The sequence below is a fragment of the Tamandua tetradactyla genome, chromosome 5, assembly GCF_023851605.1.
Source record: "Tamandua tetradactyla isolate mTamTet1 chromosome 5, mTamTet1.pri, whole genome shotgun sequence".
NCBI classification, from domain to species: domain Eukaryota; kingdom Metazoa; phylum Chordata; class Mammalia; order Pilosa; family Myrmecophagidae; genus Tamandua; species Tamandua tetradactyla.
Window position 1 is genome coordinate 27,569,804 of NC_135331.1, and position 14,532 is coordinate 27,584,335.

Consider the following 14,532-nt stretch of genomic DNA (forward strand, 5'->3'; position numbering starts at 1 on the left):
GGTTGTGGGTATCCCCAGGGGAGGGGAAGGTGTGAAGGGAAAGGGTGAGAAGAGCTGCAAGCTCAGCCTGGAGTGGGTCCAGGAAGGTGGCAGGAGTACAGAAAAGACCCCACCACACAGCAGCCCAAAAGCAGAGGAATACACCTGCCAAACCACTCACCAACAGAACAGAGTCTCCACTCCACACCAACCACAGTGACAGCCTGACCCGGGCAACCCACACGTTTCCACCTGTGTTGACATTCTGCAGGAGGGGGGGCCCAGCTGCAGCCGCTTCCTGAGCCCTCCAGACCCCACCCCCTCCTGGCACCACACGCAGGGCTGGCATGCAGCAGGTCCTGGCCAGGTGGGGAGGCACCATCTGTTCACCTCCAGGGGGCACCACGTGCCTCGGAAAGCTCAACAGGAGCTGCTGCCTGCTCTCTGCAGTGTCTGAAGAGTTTGGAGGGATGGGGCCAGGATGCATGCAACTTATGCGCAGAGAGTTTAGGAAAAAAATACTGTATAATTATGCACATATCTACACATGCATGCACACGAGGGAGGGGGAGGGAGTGACAAAACAAAGGCAAAATGCTAACATGAGATAAATGAGTGTCCTGTGCACTTGTTTTATTCTTGCAACTTTTAAGTTGAAATTTCCAATTTTTCTTTTTAAGTCAATTCATAATGTACCACCTTCCAACCAGAAAGAATGAAATTGTTAACGCCAAGACATCACCTGCCAGCAGGGCACGTTCTACAGCGTGTGACAGGGCTGTGGACTGTTCAGGAAAGGACTGCAAACTCAGAGGCACTGGGGACCAGGTTCAGGCTCCTCAATTTCCACGCACTTCTATGACCTTCAGCCTTTCCCACTTGTAATGAAAATATTCACACTCCTCCTACTCACTAACCCATATGCTACTCACTGGAAAGAAATCTGCGGGCTCCCTGGGCAAGGCACTGCAGCCTATTCACAGCTCCCTGAGAATTTACTGGGTCAGCTGACTGATGGCGTAGAAAGAGTAGGAGAAAGAAGCGTGACCTGGGAGCCAGCTCACCTGGTTCTGAATCCCAGCTGCTCACCTGAAGCAGGTCACCTGGCCCCTCCCAGTGGCTTTCCCTCCCTGTCAGGAAAGACAGCTTCCAATCCTGAGACCTCATCTGGAGGCCTGGCCCAGAACAAGTCTTACTGAGGGCCAGGCAATGGGAAGGGAGGGATGGCTGCAGGAGTGGTGCTCTCTCAGGGGAAGCAAACTTTTCTCAGCTGTGTATGGTAGAGGCACCCTGGACAGAGCCATGGGTGAACCAGGGCACAATTTCTGTTTTATGCTTAAAGCTAGATACACACATTTTCAGAATCAGCACCTGGTGCCACGTTCCCTGCACTCATTGGAGAAAAGGCCAACAAGACAGCATTAGGCTGGGACCCCAAACGCCCACCCATTTTGCTGCTGCCCCTACCTCCATGAGGTCCCCAACCTTTCTTTCCTCACCCACCCAAGGAGCCACCACACATCCTTGGTGGGCACAGAGGTTCACACAGGAGAGAAAGAGGGAGGGGTGGCCCCGTCCCCCAGAGTGCAGTAGTGAGAAGACCAACGGGACAGACCAGGAGAATAGAGGCAGGCTCCTCTACCAGAACTCCCATGCACCCCAACACAGACCTAAGGGTGGGGCCTCCTGCGCAGGCTGCCCTGCTTTACCAGATGCAGATGGCCAGTCATGAGGCTGCCTGCCTCGGGGCTCCCCCACTCAGGGGCACTTGCTGCCTGCCTCGGGGCTCCCCCACTCAGAGGCACTCACTGCCCGTTGTTTAACACTGGCCCCAGCTTCCCCACTGGGCACTCCTGAAGGATGGAGACTAGTGCCCCCAGTGCTGACATGCACCAAGCACTGGAGGATGCAGACTGGCAAAGAGAAAGGAAGGTGAGATGTCAATCACCCCTACGCCCCCAGCAGGAGACACTGGACCTGGAGCCAGGGGCCCCCCAAGACAGACAGGAGTGATGTTTGACGTCACCTGTGAGCCCAGCAATGTGCTTGGGAAAACCTGGACCTCAATACTGGGACCCAGGAACCAGAACACAGTTGCATTTCACCTCTCCACATTTGAACACTTCATCCCAGGGCCCTTATGGCACCACCAAAGGGGCCTTTTCTAAGCTTCTCTTCCCATCAAGGCCAAGCTCACAGTCAAAAGCAGCAGCAAGCAACCAGCTCTACCTGGGAGCCAGGAGCATCTGGGTGGAGTGTGGGTCCAGGGTAGAGGCCTCCGCACAGACAGCCAAGGTGCAGAGCCAAGAGGGGCAGCACACCTGGGCTATGGGTCTGGAGGCACACAGAGGGCGGGAAGGGAAGGGTTTTGAGGGCCACGGAGCTCCTGAGCCTGCCTTGCCTCCACAGCCCCCTTTACACACCAGTGAGGCTGGATAGCTCTCCTCGCAAGCCTGGGCACATTTCTTATTGCCCATTTCCTCCACCAAGAAAAAAGCAGTAACAGTTATACTTCCCGAATGCATCGGTACATATAAAGATGAACGTGGTAACAGGTACATGAGAATACTTTCTTTGACCTTAAAGTTCAGTTTCTTCTCATGGAAAGAGAAAAACATGTCTGCGGGTCCCAGGCACTGCACCTTCTGTGCCTGATGCATAAAACCGCCGTGCATTTGGGGGTTTGGTTTGGTTTTCTTAGTGCAGTTCAAGGAAAAATGGACACAGCAGGAAGAGCCAGGTAGAGGTATAATTATCCGGGCGGGCCTTCTGGTTGCCACGGCTGGGAGTCCCCACCAGCTTTGCTTATACACCCGTTTCAAGGGGTGCCCACACCGCTGACACATTCCTCACATACATGGGGCGTTCTCTAAAGTGCCAGGGGCCCGCTCGGCCCGGGATGCTCCTCAGACTCCCAGGACTTCCAGAGTACACCTCCTCACCGAGTGATGAGAAGCTACGTGGGTCTGCACGGCTGAGACGCTGGCAGGAGGCCACCGGGGGCGGAGACCTGGAGACCAAGGTGGCCTCCATCGGCTGCCTCTCGATCCCGGACCCAGGGCCTGACACCTGGCCCGCCCAGGGGGGCAGCTTCCAGGCTAAAAGGGGTTCCGCGGCCCCGGTGGGGCTGATCAGGGCACGGCGCCCTCGCGCCCACCCACCTCAGCACGCGCGCGCGCGCGGGGACCCCCAAGGCTACGGCCCAGTGCGGGGCCGCCCGGCCCCGACCCCGCCGTCCCCTCCGCGTCGCGCACCTGGCCGCAGCGGCTCGGTGACCGTGAGCACGAGCAGGAAGAGCAGCAGGAAGGCGCCGCTGTCTGCCTTGGGCACCATTTATCCTCCGTTCATCGTCCCCGGGGCGGCCGCGAGACCCCGCGGGGAGGCCGGACCGGGCCGGGCCGGGGGACTGAAGGGGTTGGGCCGGGGCCGGACTTCGGGCGGCGGCCGGAGCGGGAACGGGGTCGGGGGGGTCCTGCTCAGGCCGCGGCGGGGCTGAGCTCGGGCTCGCGCACACACTCCCCCTCAGGCCTCGGGCTCGGGCTCGGGCTCGGGCTCGGGCTCGGGCTCCGGCTCGGGATCCGGCTCCGCGCAAGATGGCGGCCGTCCTGCTCGGCTCCGCGCGGCCCCGCCCTCACGCCCGCGACGCCCGTGCGGGCCAATGAGCGTCGACGTGGGGGGAGGGGTCTGCGCGGTCGCTCCCTAAAAGGGGGTAGGCCTGCGGTGGAGGCGGTGGGGCCGGGGGCGGGGGCGGGGGCGGGCCCGATGGCGGGGGCGGGGCCACGGGGAGTGGCGCGTGCCATTGGCTGATCGAAGAGGTGGGGCTCGGGGGAGGGGAGGGGCTAGGGCCCCTGGGCTCCGGAGCCGAGTCGCGGGATCGCAGGGTCCCACGCGCAAAGGGGCGGGCCCGGGGTGCGGCGTGAGGCTGCGGGGGCCGAGCGGAGGGATGAGTGGGCGAAGGACTCGGGGTGCCGGGGGCGAGCCCGTGGGGGCAGAGCGTGACGGAAAAGGGGCGGGTCACGGAGGGAGCCGCGGGGGTGGGCGAACCTGGGACCAAGGCTCTTTCCCTCTTGCAGCGCAGTCAGTGGCCCTGGGGCTGGGGGGTTCCCTAAGAGTGGTCTTTTTAAGGCCGAATTCCTGCGCAGCGAAGAGGAAGACTGGAGGGACCCAGAGCATCCTTGAGAAGACTCCAAGGGTCTGGGTGGCGCTGGCAACTCAAATGGCTTCAGATGAGAAAAAAGCCTAAGGGAGTGAAAGCAGAGCTCAGATACTCGAGGGGAGCTAACAGGGACCCCACATCCCAAAGAGGCTGTGGAGCAACAGTGGGGGGGGGGGTGTCTGCAGGACCCCTGGGCCGGGTCACTCCCACAAACGGGCCAAGTCTGCACGGAGGAAAGCTGTCTTTAGCAGCTGCAGGGCAGAGGTCAGTGTCATCAGAAACCAGATGAATAAGGAAGGGGAGAGAGCAGGTGGGGGTGTCCTTAGCGGGAGGGGCTAGATGTACAAAGAACTTCCAGGACTGAGGAGCAGGGGGAAGACAGGGAGCAGAGAGAAGGGGGAAGGGCCAGCCTCAGCACTCACCCCAAGAGCAGCCATCCAAACCCCTTCAGGAGTAGCCCTCCTGAGCACCCAGCTTCCAGCAAGTGACACCTGCCCTGGGGGAGGTCTAGGGGAGGGGCACTCACTCCCCCTAGGCAAGTCTGGGTCAGATGGGCCTGCTGGTCCATGGGGGCGTGGTGCTGGAGGAAGGGCCCATCACAGCAGGAAGGAGGGGCCCCACTGCCCTCCCCAACAATGGTGACTGCCCAGTGCGCCCTGTCGCTGTACCACCCTCACTGGGCATCCCCAAGAGCAGCTGCTGATGCTGGGAGCAGGATCTGGGCCTAGCCTTCCAGCCTCCAACCCCTACCCCGGCCTGAGCTCAGCTCTGGGACCCCACCAGGGCTGTGGGCTGGGCAGGTTCCTAGGAAGGAACTTACAAGCCCAGAGCAGAAGCTCCTCCCCCTTGTCCCTTTGCAAGGGACACTGTCAGGGAAGCAGGCCCGCAAAGTCTCTGAGGAGGGAAGAAAAGCACGGGGAGATGGAAAGGCCAGCAGGGAGAGGGCAGGGTACTTCTCCGCTTCCTGGCTCCTCCTGACCCCTCCGCTTTGCTGCATGGGTTCTGTGCCCCCCCCCCCCCCCCGCCCCGAGACTGCCCACATGAACTGTGTCATCCAGTGGGAAGTCGGTCACACAGGGAGACCCAGCCTGAAGTTGAGGAGCAGGAGCTGAGGTCAGGATGTTTTCCAGCCACCACCCTCCCCACGGGGTCTCTGGGCCTGGCTCTGTCCCTCCACCAAAGGTCACACCCCCTCCACGTGGCCCCCTCCACTGTTTCCAGGTTCCAGAACCTGCTGCTAGCCTCAGAGGCGGCGCTGCCCCCACCTCCCCAAGTAGCCCCTTGATTAAACACGTCTTCAGATTATCCTAATTTGGGTATGTCTTCTGTGTCCCACTGGGGCCCTGACTCATAAAGCCACCTGCTCCCCCCCCCCGCCCCCTGTTTGCAATAATCAACCTCACTTGGTTCCCCAAGCAGACCCAGCCCTGGCTTTGGGACACGGGGACAGACCCATGTGACCCCCGTGGCCCGCCCCCACACACACCCCCACCTACCTCAATCTCCGTGGGCCTTTGGTCTGTTCCAGGGTTCCAAGTCCAAGCGGCTCAGGCCAGAGCCCCATTCCCCCAGCATACCCCTCCTTTGTGACTTCACCCACTGAAGTCACCCAGGAGACAACGCTGAAGGTTCCACCCCCAGAGTCTCGGCCTCTAGGAGGCAGGGACAGCGGGCCCGGGCAGCCCACAGGACGCTTTTTCCACGGTGTAAATGCTGCCGCCAGCCCCATGTCCCGCAGGGATGTAGAGGGCAGCCCCAGAGGCACTGGGCGCTCCCAGCACCATGGATGACGCTGCCGTCCTCAAGCGACGAGGCTACATCATGGGGATAAATTTGGGAGAGGGCTCGTACGCCAAAGTCAAGTCGGCCTACTCGGAGCGCCTCAAGTTCAACGTGGCGGTCAAGATCATCGACCGCAAGAAAGCCCCCACGGACTTCTTGGAGAAATTCCTCCCCCGGGAAATCGAGATTCTGGCCATGCTCAACCACCGCTCCATCGTCAAGACCTACGAGATCTTCGAGACTTCCGACGGCAAGGTCTACATCGTCATGGAGCTGGGGGTCCAGGGCGACCTCCTGGAGTTCATCAAGTCCCGGGGGGCCCTGCACGAGGACGAGGCCCGCAAGAAATTCCACCAGCTCTCCTCGGCCATCAAGTACTGCCACGACCTGGACGTCGTCCACCGGGACCTCAAGTGTGAGAACCTTCTCCTCGACAAGGACTTCAACATCAAGCTGTCCGACTTCGGCTTCTCCAAGCGCTGCCTGCGGGACGACAGCGGCCGGCTGACCTTGAGCAAGACCTTCTGTGGGTCGGCGGCCTATGCGGCCCCCGAGGTGCTGCAGGGCATCCCCTACCAGCCCAAGGTCTACGACATCTGGAGCCTGGGAGTGATCCTCTACATCATGGTGTGCGGCTCCATGCCCTATGATGATTCCAACATCAAAAAGATGCTGCGCATCCAGAAGGAGCACCGCGTCAACTTCCCACGCTCCAAGCACCTGACGGGCGAGTGCAAGGACCTCATCTACCGCATGCTCCAGCCGGACGTCAATCGGCGGCTGCACATCGACGAGATCCTTGGCCACTGCTGGGTGCAGCCCAAGGCTCGGGGCCTGTCCTCGGTGGCCATCAACAAGGAAGGGGAGAGCTCCCGGGCCCCCGAGTCCGTGTGGGCCCCAGATCCCGTCTCTGACAAGAAGTCGGTCACCAAGCAGGAGCCCCGGGAAGAGGCCCGGCTGGAGGCAGGTCCTGAGACTGAGTCGGTGCAGGTGGCGAGGCAGTCGGAGACCATCGGTTTCACCGGGGAGATATCTGGGGAGACCAAGGAAGGGCCCCCCCAGCCGCTCACCGAGACACACACCCCGTGAGCCTCTGTTGGCCCAGGGGGCCAGCGGGGAACAAGATGGAGCCCATGACTTCAGGCCTGAGCGTGGAAGAAGCCAAGAGAGGAGGCCGAGAAGGGGCGCAGGCCCCTTGGAGCCACTATTTTTGTCAGTTCCTTCTCCCTCCCTTTGAACTTGGTGACCCACATGGCTAAAGAAGCAATAAATCACAGACTATATTAGTGTACACCCCAAGGTGAATGTCTTTCTCCAGCTCCCGCCCACCCTCCGTTGGAGCTATGCTGTACCTCTCCCTCAGGAAGATACATCCTAGTATGTCCTGGGTGCCTGGTTCGTGACCACAGGGCCTGGCTGCAGAAGCTGGGAGGGCGGGTTGTGGGGCACAGGGGCGAGTGGGGTATGCGGCTGGAGGGGCAGGGACCAGAGCTGGGAGTGAGGAAGATGCTGCTTTGAAAGGGAGGGTTGTGAACACGGTGCTGGGGTGGAAAGGAGAGGATGAAACCGAGGGTCCAGCTGGCTACCTGCAGAGAAAGGGCGGTTGAGGCCAGGGGCCTCTCAAGCTGGGGAGCTGGCTCTGTCTGCAGTCAGGGGTCTTGCCATCCCGTGGCAAGGAAGACAGAGTGCCTGCCAGCAGGGAGAGGCATCTCTCCCAAACCAGCTATGCCCCTGCCCACTTCTCAATCTTGGGTAGACCTCCCAACCCTCAGTCCTCTGGGAGAAGAGACCCTCCACTCCCCGCCACAGCCAGGTCACTCCCCTGCCTGGATCTTTCTTCTCCCCACAGCTGCCTTGCAGTTTATCTTGGGGCCCCCAGCTCTGCCTCCCCACCCCCCCATCCCTGCAGACACCTTCCACTATGGCTAGAGCCCCCTCTGCATCCCTTCTGGCCCCCACTGCTTCTCCCAGGTCTAGCCTCCTTTCTCCCTCCTTCTCCTTCATGTGTCCCCTCCCCTGTCATTTCGGTGGCCTGCATGGTCCTTGGGCCCGGGAATGACCCTCATCCTGTTCAGAGGCTGGGAAAGCAGCTCAGAGAGGGTCAGTGGCCTGCCTGATATCACACAACCTGGAGCAGAGGACCAGCCACTCTCTGCTGGAGGCCGCCCTGTGCCAGAGACTCCAGACCCCTGCCTGGCCCCCCAAAGGTGTCAGGATGGTGACCTCCCGTGGCCAGTCCACGCCTCTTCTGCCCAAGTGCCCAGCTGTCCCTATGCAGTCCTCTCTCACACTGTCTGGCTGCCCCCTCCTCCGTCTGTCCACCCTCCGTCTGGTTACTTCCTGTGTCTCGGCCTTCCTGGTGTCCCTAGCCTGTGCCCCAGGTCTGTCCTGCACCCTGGCACAGCCTACGACATCCACTCACCCTGGCTGCTGTGGCACCGCACCCTGCTGGGCTCCTCGCTGGCCTCAGGGTGCATGAAGGCATGGGCCCTGCTTCTCCCCAGCTCCTCGGACAGACTCTCAGATACTTTCAGGAGGAATGGATGGAGGCCTGCTTTGCAGAGGAAATTGAAGCTCAGAGAGAGACCCCCTAACCCCATCCCAGACAGCTGCACTTGGGCAATGCTGAGGCCCACTTCCTCCAGCATGTCCCTGCCCCCCCCCCGCCCCAAACCAGAGATGCTACATCAGTACCATTCAGAGGGTAAAAGGAGGCAGAACCCACCTAAAAGGAAGCAGAGCGATGCCCCAGACAGAGTTTGGAGATGCAGGGAAAAGACAGGGGAGGGGGCTCATGCTTCTGGGTGCTGGCCTGGCAAATCCTCACAGCCAGCCCCTTCTGGGACCTAAAGGAGTGGAGTTCTGATTATTTCAGCCAGAAACAGGCTCCAGTATTTATGTGACACCTGAGATTCAAAATCAGAGCACTGAACTATTTATTAAAAGTCTGCACTATGCCATACAGGAACTGTTTAAGAACTTGAGAAAGTGATCAGACATCAAGTAGAGCTATGAATGAAGCTGATCTGGATAGGACTAAGGTATATCAGAAGACTGAGTAAAGGATGAATCTGACCATTTTTGAAACTTCAACTTCAGTGTCAGCCTAAAGGGAGAGATGTTTATTGGGTGCAAAATTTATATTTTGGGTAGTGCATCTCCTAATGTAACTCGTGTGATCAGTTGAGTTGAACACCGTTAAGTACAGGGAATCTTGAATAGGGTCTGAGATTTTGTTGGTTTGTCCAAGTTAGTGTGATGCCCCAATGCATCCCAGAGTGATTTGGACAGTGAATACAGAAGTATTTGCAGGGTCCCCTTAGGAGAATGGGGAGAAAAGAGGGAAAGACTCAACTTCCCCATTTGGATAATTTCTGATACTCTCACAAGTAGTGTGGACAACCAAATCAATAAGCCAAGTCCCCAGTCTTGGGGTTCACCCCTATGAAACATATTCCTACTATGGATAGGCTAAGCCTACTTAAAATTAGGCCTAAGAGTCAACCCCAGAGAACCTCTTTTGTTGCTCACATGTGGCTCTAAGCCAATAAGGCAAGTGAACCACTGCCCTCCCCAGCACGTGGGACATGACTCCCAGGGGTATGAATCGCCCTGGCAACGTGGGACAGAACTTCCAGGAAGAGCTGGGATTCGGCCTCAAGGGATTGAGAAAACCTGCTTGACCAAAAGGGGGGGAGAGAGAAATGAGACAAACTAAAATGTCAGTGGCTGAGAGATTTCAGAGTCAAGAGGTTATCCTGGAGGTTATTTGTACACATTACATAGATATCCGTTTTCAGTTTATGGTGTATTGGAGTGGCTAGAGGGAAGTACCTGAAACTGTAGACTGTTCCAGTAGCCTTGTTTTTTGAAGATGATTATATAATGATATAGCTTTTACAATATGACTGTGTGATTGTGAAAACTTTGTGTCTGATGCTCCCTTTATATAGGGTATGGACAGATGAGTAAAAAAATATGGGTAAGAAAATAAATAAATAATGGGGGAACAAAGATTAGTGGTCAATGAGGGGGGATAAAGGGTACGGTATGTATGAGTTTTTTCTGTTGTATTATTTTTTCTGAAGTGATGCAAATGTTTTAAAAAATGATCATGACGATGAATACACAACTATGTGAAGACACTGCGAGCCATCAATTGCACATCGTGCATGGAATGTTTGCATGTGAAGGATGTTCATGTTTGTATGCTGATTTATCAATAAAAATATTTTAAAAGAAAGAGGCCCCAGGAAAAAGGAGCATACCACGTTAAAACAAGTCACAAAATGACGGGGCTCCAAAGAGCTCTCGGAGTGGGCCTGGGGCAGAGAAGGACCTCTCGGGGAGGTGCTCAGCCCTTGCTCACCCAGAACGCTCCCACTTGGGGTACAAGGGGGGGCTCTCCTCCTCTGAGTTAGGCTGCTCTGCCAAGCCAGACACCAGGAGCTCCTTGCAGGGCCCAGGTGTCTCCACACAGCCATGCCTCTGGCCACGACTTTCTGAGTATCTGGCCTGCCCTTCTGGTCAGCCTGGCGGAAACTCCTGTGCACCTCTGCTTTGCCATCACTTCCTCTGAAACCTTCCTTGGCCACCTACCAGACCTTCTTCCTCTCCCCTGGACACCTGTCCTGGCAATGCAGCCAAGAGAGGCCAGCCAGGGTTCTCTGGAGCCAGGGAGAGAGGCTCGGTGGACATGCTGAGGAGGTACTTTGTGCCCACATAGACTACACTTTGCAAAGCAGAAATCCACACACATGCCCCCAAAAGGATTTTCCTATTGCTTCCAGGTGCTAAAAGCCCCCTGAGGGACAGAAAGCATGTGCCAACCCTGGGAACCTTGGGGATTGGGGAAGGGGTGCAAGTAAGAGCCACCCAGCTCTGACTTAGGTCCAGTGACACTTCAGGACCCCTCTTCGCCCAGGTGCCAGCTGTCCAGGGTGCTGTGCCACCCACCCGCCCACCCAAGTACCCACCCCCCTCTTCTCTGTCTCCTCTGCGACCTGACCCCCAGAGCCCATCCTGTGTCGACCTTGCTGCCAGGGACCACCGTTTCAAAGGTAACTTGGACCTGTGCCCTGAAATAACTGCCCACCGCCCAGAGCCCACCTTACCTCCTCTGTGAGCTCACCTGCTGCTCAGAATCACTCAGAATTCTCAGAGTGAGCCTCTCTCACCTCCCAGCTCTTCCCGGCCGCAGGACGCCTGGACACCTGCTTCCCCGGACTGGGGCCCTGCCCACCCCTGTGAATATGGACGGGCTGAGCTGGCACCCGCAGGCTCACCCGGGCAGTCGCGACCACTTGGCCGGCCAGCACCTGCTCCCACCCAGGAAGCTGCTTCTGGCCTGGAGTACCAGAACCACCAACACTGGGGGGGGGGGGGGGGGGGGGTTCTCTATGGATCTCAAAGGCGCTGTGGGCGATGTGCCCGAGAGGGACGAGGACCCACACAAGGGTCCAATTCCACGGTTGGGAGAGCGAACGTGCCACGGGGCTGCACTCGGGCTGGGCTAGGGCCACCTCCCCTTGGGGCCTGGCAGGCAGGGTGGCCACGGCCAAGGGGGTGGATGATGAGGGATGCCAAGGTCCCGGGGCTGCCCTCCTTCCAGAAGGCGGGTGGTGGGCGCTCCTGCCTGGGCTGGCCTGGCTTCCAAGGTTCCAGGGGCCCCATCCGGCAGCACCCCAAGCACCCGCTGCCAGCAGCCTGGCTTTGTGACTTCACGTGCTGAAGTCACCCGGAGACAATGCCGAGCGTTCCACTCGCTCCAACCCCGGGCCCGGCCCACCCAGAGGAGTCCCTGCCAGCGCCGGGGAGGATGATGCCCGCTGGCCCATGTGGGGAGGGGATGTAGAGGGCGGCGGGCGCCGGCCGCTCTTGGCACCATGGACGATGCCGCGGTGCTGAGGAAAAAGGGTTACATCGTGGGCATCAACCTGGGCAAGGGCTCCTATGCCAAGGTCAAGTCGGCCTACTCAGAGCGCCTTAAGTTCAACGTGGCGGTCAAGATCATCGACCGCAAGAAAGCCCCCGCGGACTTCGTGGAGAGGTTTCTCCCCCGGGAGATGGACATTCTGGCCACCGTCAGCCACCGCTCCATCATCAAGACCTACGAGATCTTCGAGACTTCCGACGGCAAGGTCTACATCGTCATGGAGCTGGGGGTCCAGGGCGACCTCCTGGAGTTCATCAAGTCCCGGGGGGCCCTGCACGAGGACGAGGCCCGCAAGATGTTCCGCCAGCTCTCCTCGGCCGTCAAGTACTGCCACGACCTGGATGTCGTCCACCGGGACCTCAAGTGTGAGAACCTTCTCCTCGACAAGGACTTCAACATCAAGCTGTCCGACTTCGGCTTCTCCAAGCGCTGCCTGCGGGACGACAGCGGCCGGCTGACCTTGAGCAAGACCTTCTGTGGGTCGGCAGCCTATGCGGCCCCCGAGGTGCTGCAGGGCATCCCCTACCAGCCCAAGGTCTACGACATCTGGAGCCTGGGAGTGATCCTCTACATCATGGTGTGCGGCTCCATGCCCTACGATGATTCCGACATCAAGAAGATGCTGCGCATCCAGAAGGAGCACCGCGTCGACTTCCCACGCTCCAAGCACCTGACGGGCGAGTGCAAGGACCTCATCTACCGCATGCTCCAGCCGGACGTCAATCGGCGGCTGCACATCGACGAGATCCTCGGTCACTCGTGGCTGCAGCCCCCCAAGCCCAAGGCCTTGTCTTCCGGCTCCTTCAAGCGGGAGGGGGAGGGCAAGTACCGGGCCGAGTGCAAACTGGACACCCGGCCGGGCTCGCGAGCCGAGCACCGGCCGGACCACAAGCTGGGGGCCAAGACCCAGCACCGGCTGCTGGTGGCGCCCGAGAACGAGGACAAGGCGGAGGACAGGCTGGCCGAGACCTCCAGGGCCAAGGACCATCACCCCTCTGGGGCCGAGGTGGGGAAGGCGAGCACCTAGCCACCATGAGGGGCCCTCTGAGGCGGCGTGGGGCGGGGTTTGCGCTCACGATAAGTAGGGCAGGTAGGAGCAGAAGAAGGCACGGGTGCAAGGAACCAGTAAAATCCGTCAATTAAACCACTATTTTGATTACGTTCTATTAGCTTTCTTCCACTTAGTAGCAGAAAAAAAAAACCAAACTAAAACGTTCGTTATTGACCACCAAATAAACCGCAAAGTATATACAGCATCAACGGTGCCCCGTGAGGAGTCTTTTTCTCCTTGGCTCAGCCAACCTCCCTCCCTGCGGCTTGGAGGCTCCCTGGGTCTGCAGAGTAGGGCCCGCGGCACATGCTCAGCCAGAGGTCCATGCACTGAGAGTCCTGTGGAGTCTGCCTGCTGCACCCCATGTGGCCTCCCGGGACCTGCTCCCCACCCCAGTGCTCATGTGTGCCAACACCTCACTTGTACCCTGACTTCAACTTTCCCTGGGGCTGTCCGAGGTGGGTGACCCACAAGCCCTGAGCCCTCCTCTCCATCCCCAGCAGGCCCCAACTGAGATCTTGCCTGTACCCAATGCAGCCCGTGCATTTGCCGGCCAGCCTCAGATACCGCCCAGCCAAGTGCAGGCGGCCTGGAAAATGGCCCCCCTTCCATCTGACTCACACCCATCTGGACACCTGCCTCTTCACCTCCTAGGGTTCCACTGAGCTAAAGCCCAGCCTGCCCTGTTGGGGAGAAGCACCAGAAGCTGCACCCTCCCAGCAGCCAGTCAGCCCCCACCCCTATGCCCACCCCTCTGTGGCTTCCAGGGTGTATTGGAGGCTTGGCCACCCTGGGAGCTTGCAGGTTCAGTCTCACCACAGATGTCCGGTCCTCGGCCTGGCCTCCGGAGGGGATCAGTGGACGGAGAGGGCAAGGAGGACCAGAGACAACGGCCTAATGCAGGGCTGGCTGTGCTCCAGGAGGAGAGACTCCAGCCTGAGCAGGTGCCCGGGGCTCAATGTGTGAGGCTTGGAGACCCGGTTCTGGAGCCAGTCCACAGCCTTGGTCACAGCTCCACACAGGGGACAAGGCCTCTCCCCTATGCGGCGAAGGGGCCACCCAGGCAATCAGGGCCAGCAGGACCCAGGGCGGCCAGGCTTTCAGGCTTGGGCACCAACACCCTCTCGCTCATGGCCGTGCAGGGCAGGCGCAGAGACCTTCTAGGTCTGTTTGCGGCCCGGCCCCTCTCCTTTTTACCCTGAGCCCTGGTTCCTGTTCTCGGGGGGCTCGTGTAGGTGGGAATGGTGGGCGGGGCACTGGCGGAGGAGAGGAGAGCAGAGACAGAGACTATCTGCCCAGGGCAGGTCTCCTTGGTCCTTCGGGGGCTAGAAGCCAGGTGCCCGGGAGATGGTGACAGCAGAGCCCAGCTGCAGAAGCTGCAGACCTGCCTAATCCAAAGCATGACTTCCAAGCATCTCCATCCCTCCCTTGGAAGAGTAGGAAGTCCTGGGGGGACAAGGGGGTGGCAGATGTGCAAACTTAGCTCACACAGGTTGCTGGCCTGGAGGGGGGCGGGGGGGCCACAAAAATGTAACACGGGAGGTAGTGGGAAAGCCACGGCCCTGACACCATGGTGGCCACGATCAGCCCAGCCTACAGCCTCTCCCCTGGGAGGTCCCCACAGGCCTG

The 14,532-nt window shown here is 59.4% G+C and overlaps 3 protein-coding genes across 7 annotated transcripts in view; 2 read left to right on the plus strand and 1 right to left on the minus strand.

The window, feature by feature from the left end:
• The window catches only part of DGCR2 (DiGeorge syndrome critical region gene 2), a 111,079-nt gene extending 105,073 nt beyond the window's left edge, over positions 1–6,006 (minus strand). For 2 of the 5 annotated variants that reach the window (XM_077160325.1, XM_077160324.1), the window contains exon 1: positions 3,234–3,598. In XM_077160325.1, the coding sequence (XP_077016440.1) occupies positions 3,234–3,312 (79 nt within the window). In that variant the 5' untranslated portion in view covers positions 3,313–3,598. Of the gene's footprint in view, positions 1–3,233; positions 3,599–4,023; positions 4,219–4,955; positions 5,030–5,631 lie in introns of those variants that run through there. The other 3 variants (XM_077160326.1, XM_077160327.1, XM_077160328.1) reach the window with 3 other exon arrangements.
• TSSK1B (testis specific serine kinase 1B) lies at positions 5,604–7,208 on the plus strand. Its single transcript, XM_077160329.1, has one exon. It carries the CDS (start codon positions 5,918–5,920, stop codon positions 7,004–7,006), a length of 1,089 nt encoding a protein of 362 aa, XP_077016444.1. The 5' UTR covers positions 5,604–5,917; the 3' UTR covers positions 7,007–7,208.
• Positions 7,209–11,652: 4,444 nt separating this feature from the next.
• On the plus strand, positions 11,653–12,996 carry TSSK2 (testis specific serine kinase 2). The gene has a single exon (XM_077160331.1). It carries the CDS (start codon positions 11,803–11,805, stop codon positions 12,877–12,879), a length of 1,077 nt encoding a protein of 358 aa, XP_077016446.1. The 5' UTR covers positions 11,653–11,802; the 3' UTR covers positions 12,880–12,996.
• The last annotated feature ends 1,536 nt before the right edge of the window (positions 12,997–14,532 follow it).

Excerpts from the sequence above, each read along its gene's own strand:
- TSSK1B (XM_077160329.1), top strand. The coding sequence starts at position 5,918 with ATGGATGACGCTGCCGTCCTCAAGCGACGAGGCTACATCATGGGGATA.
- TSSK2 (XM_077160331.1), top strand. The coding sequence starts at position 11,803 with ATGGACGATGCCGCGGTGCTGAGGAAAAAGGGTTACATCGTGGGCATC.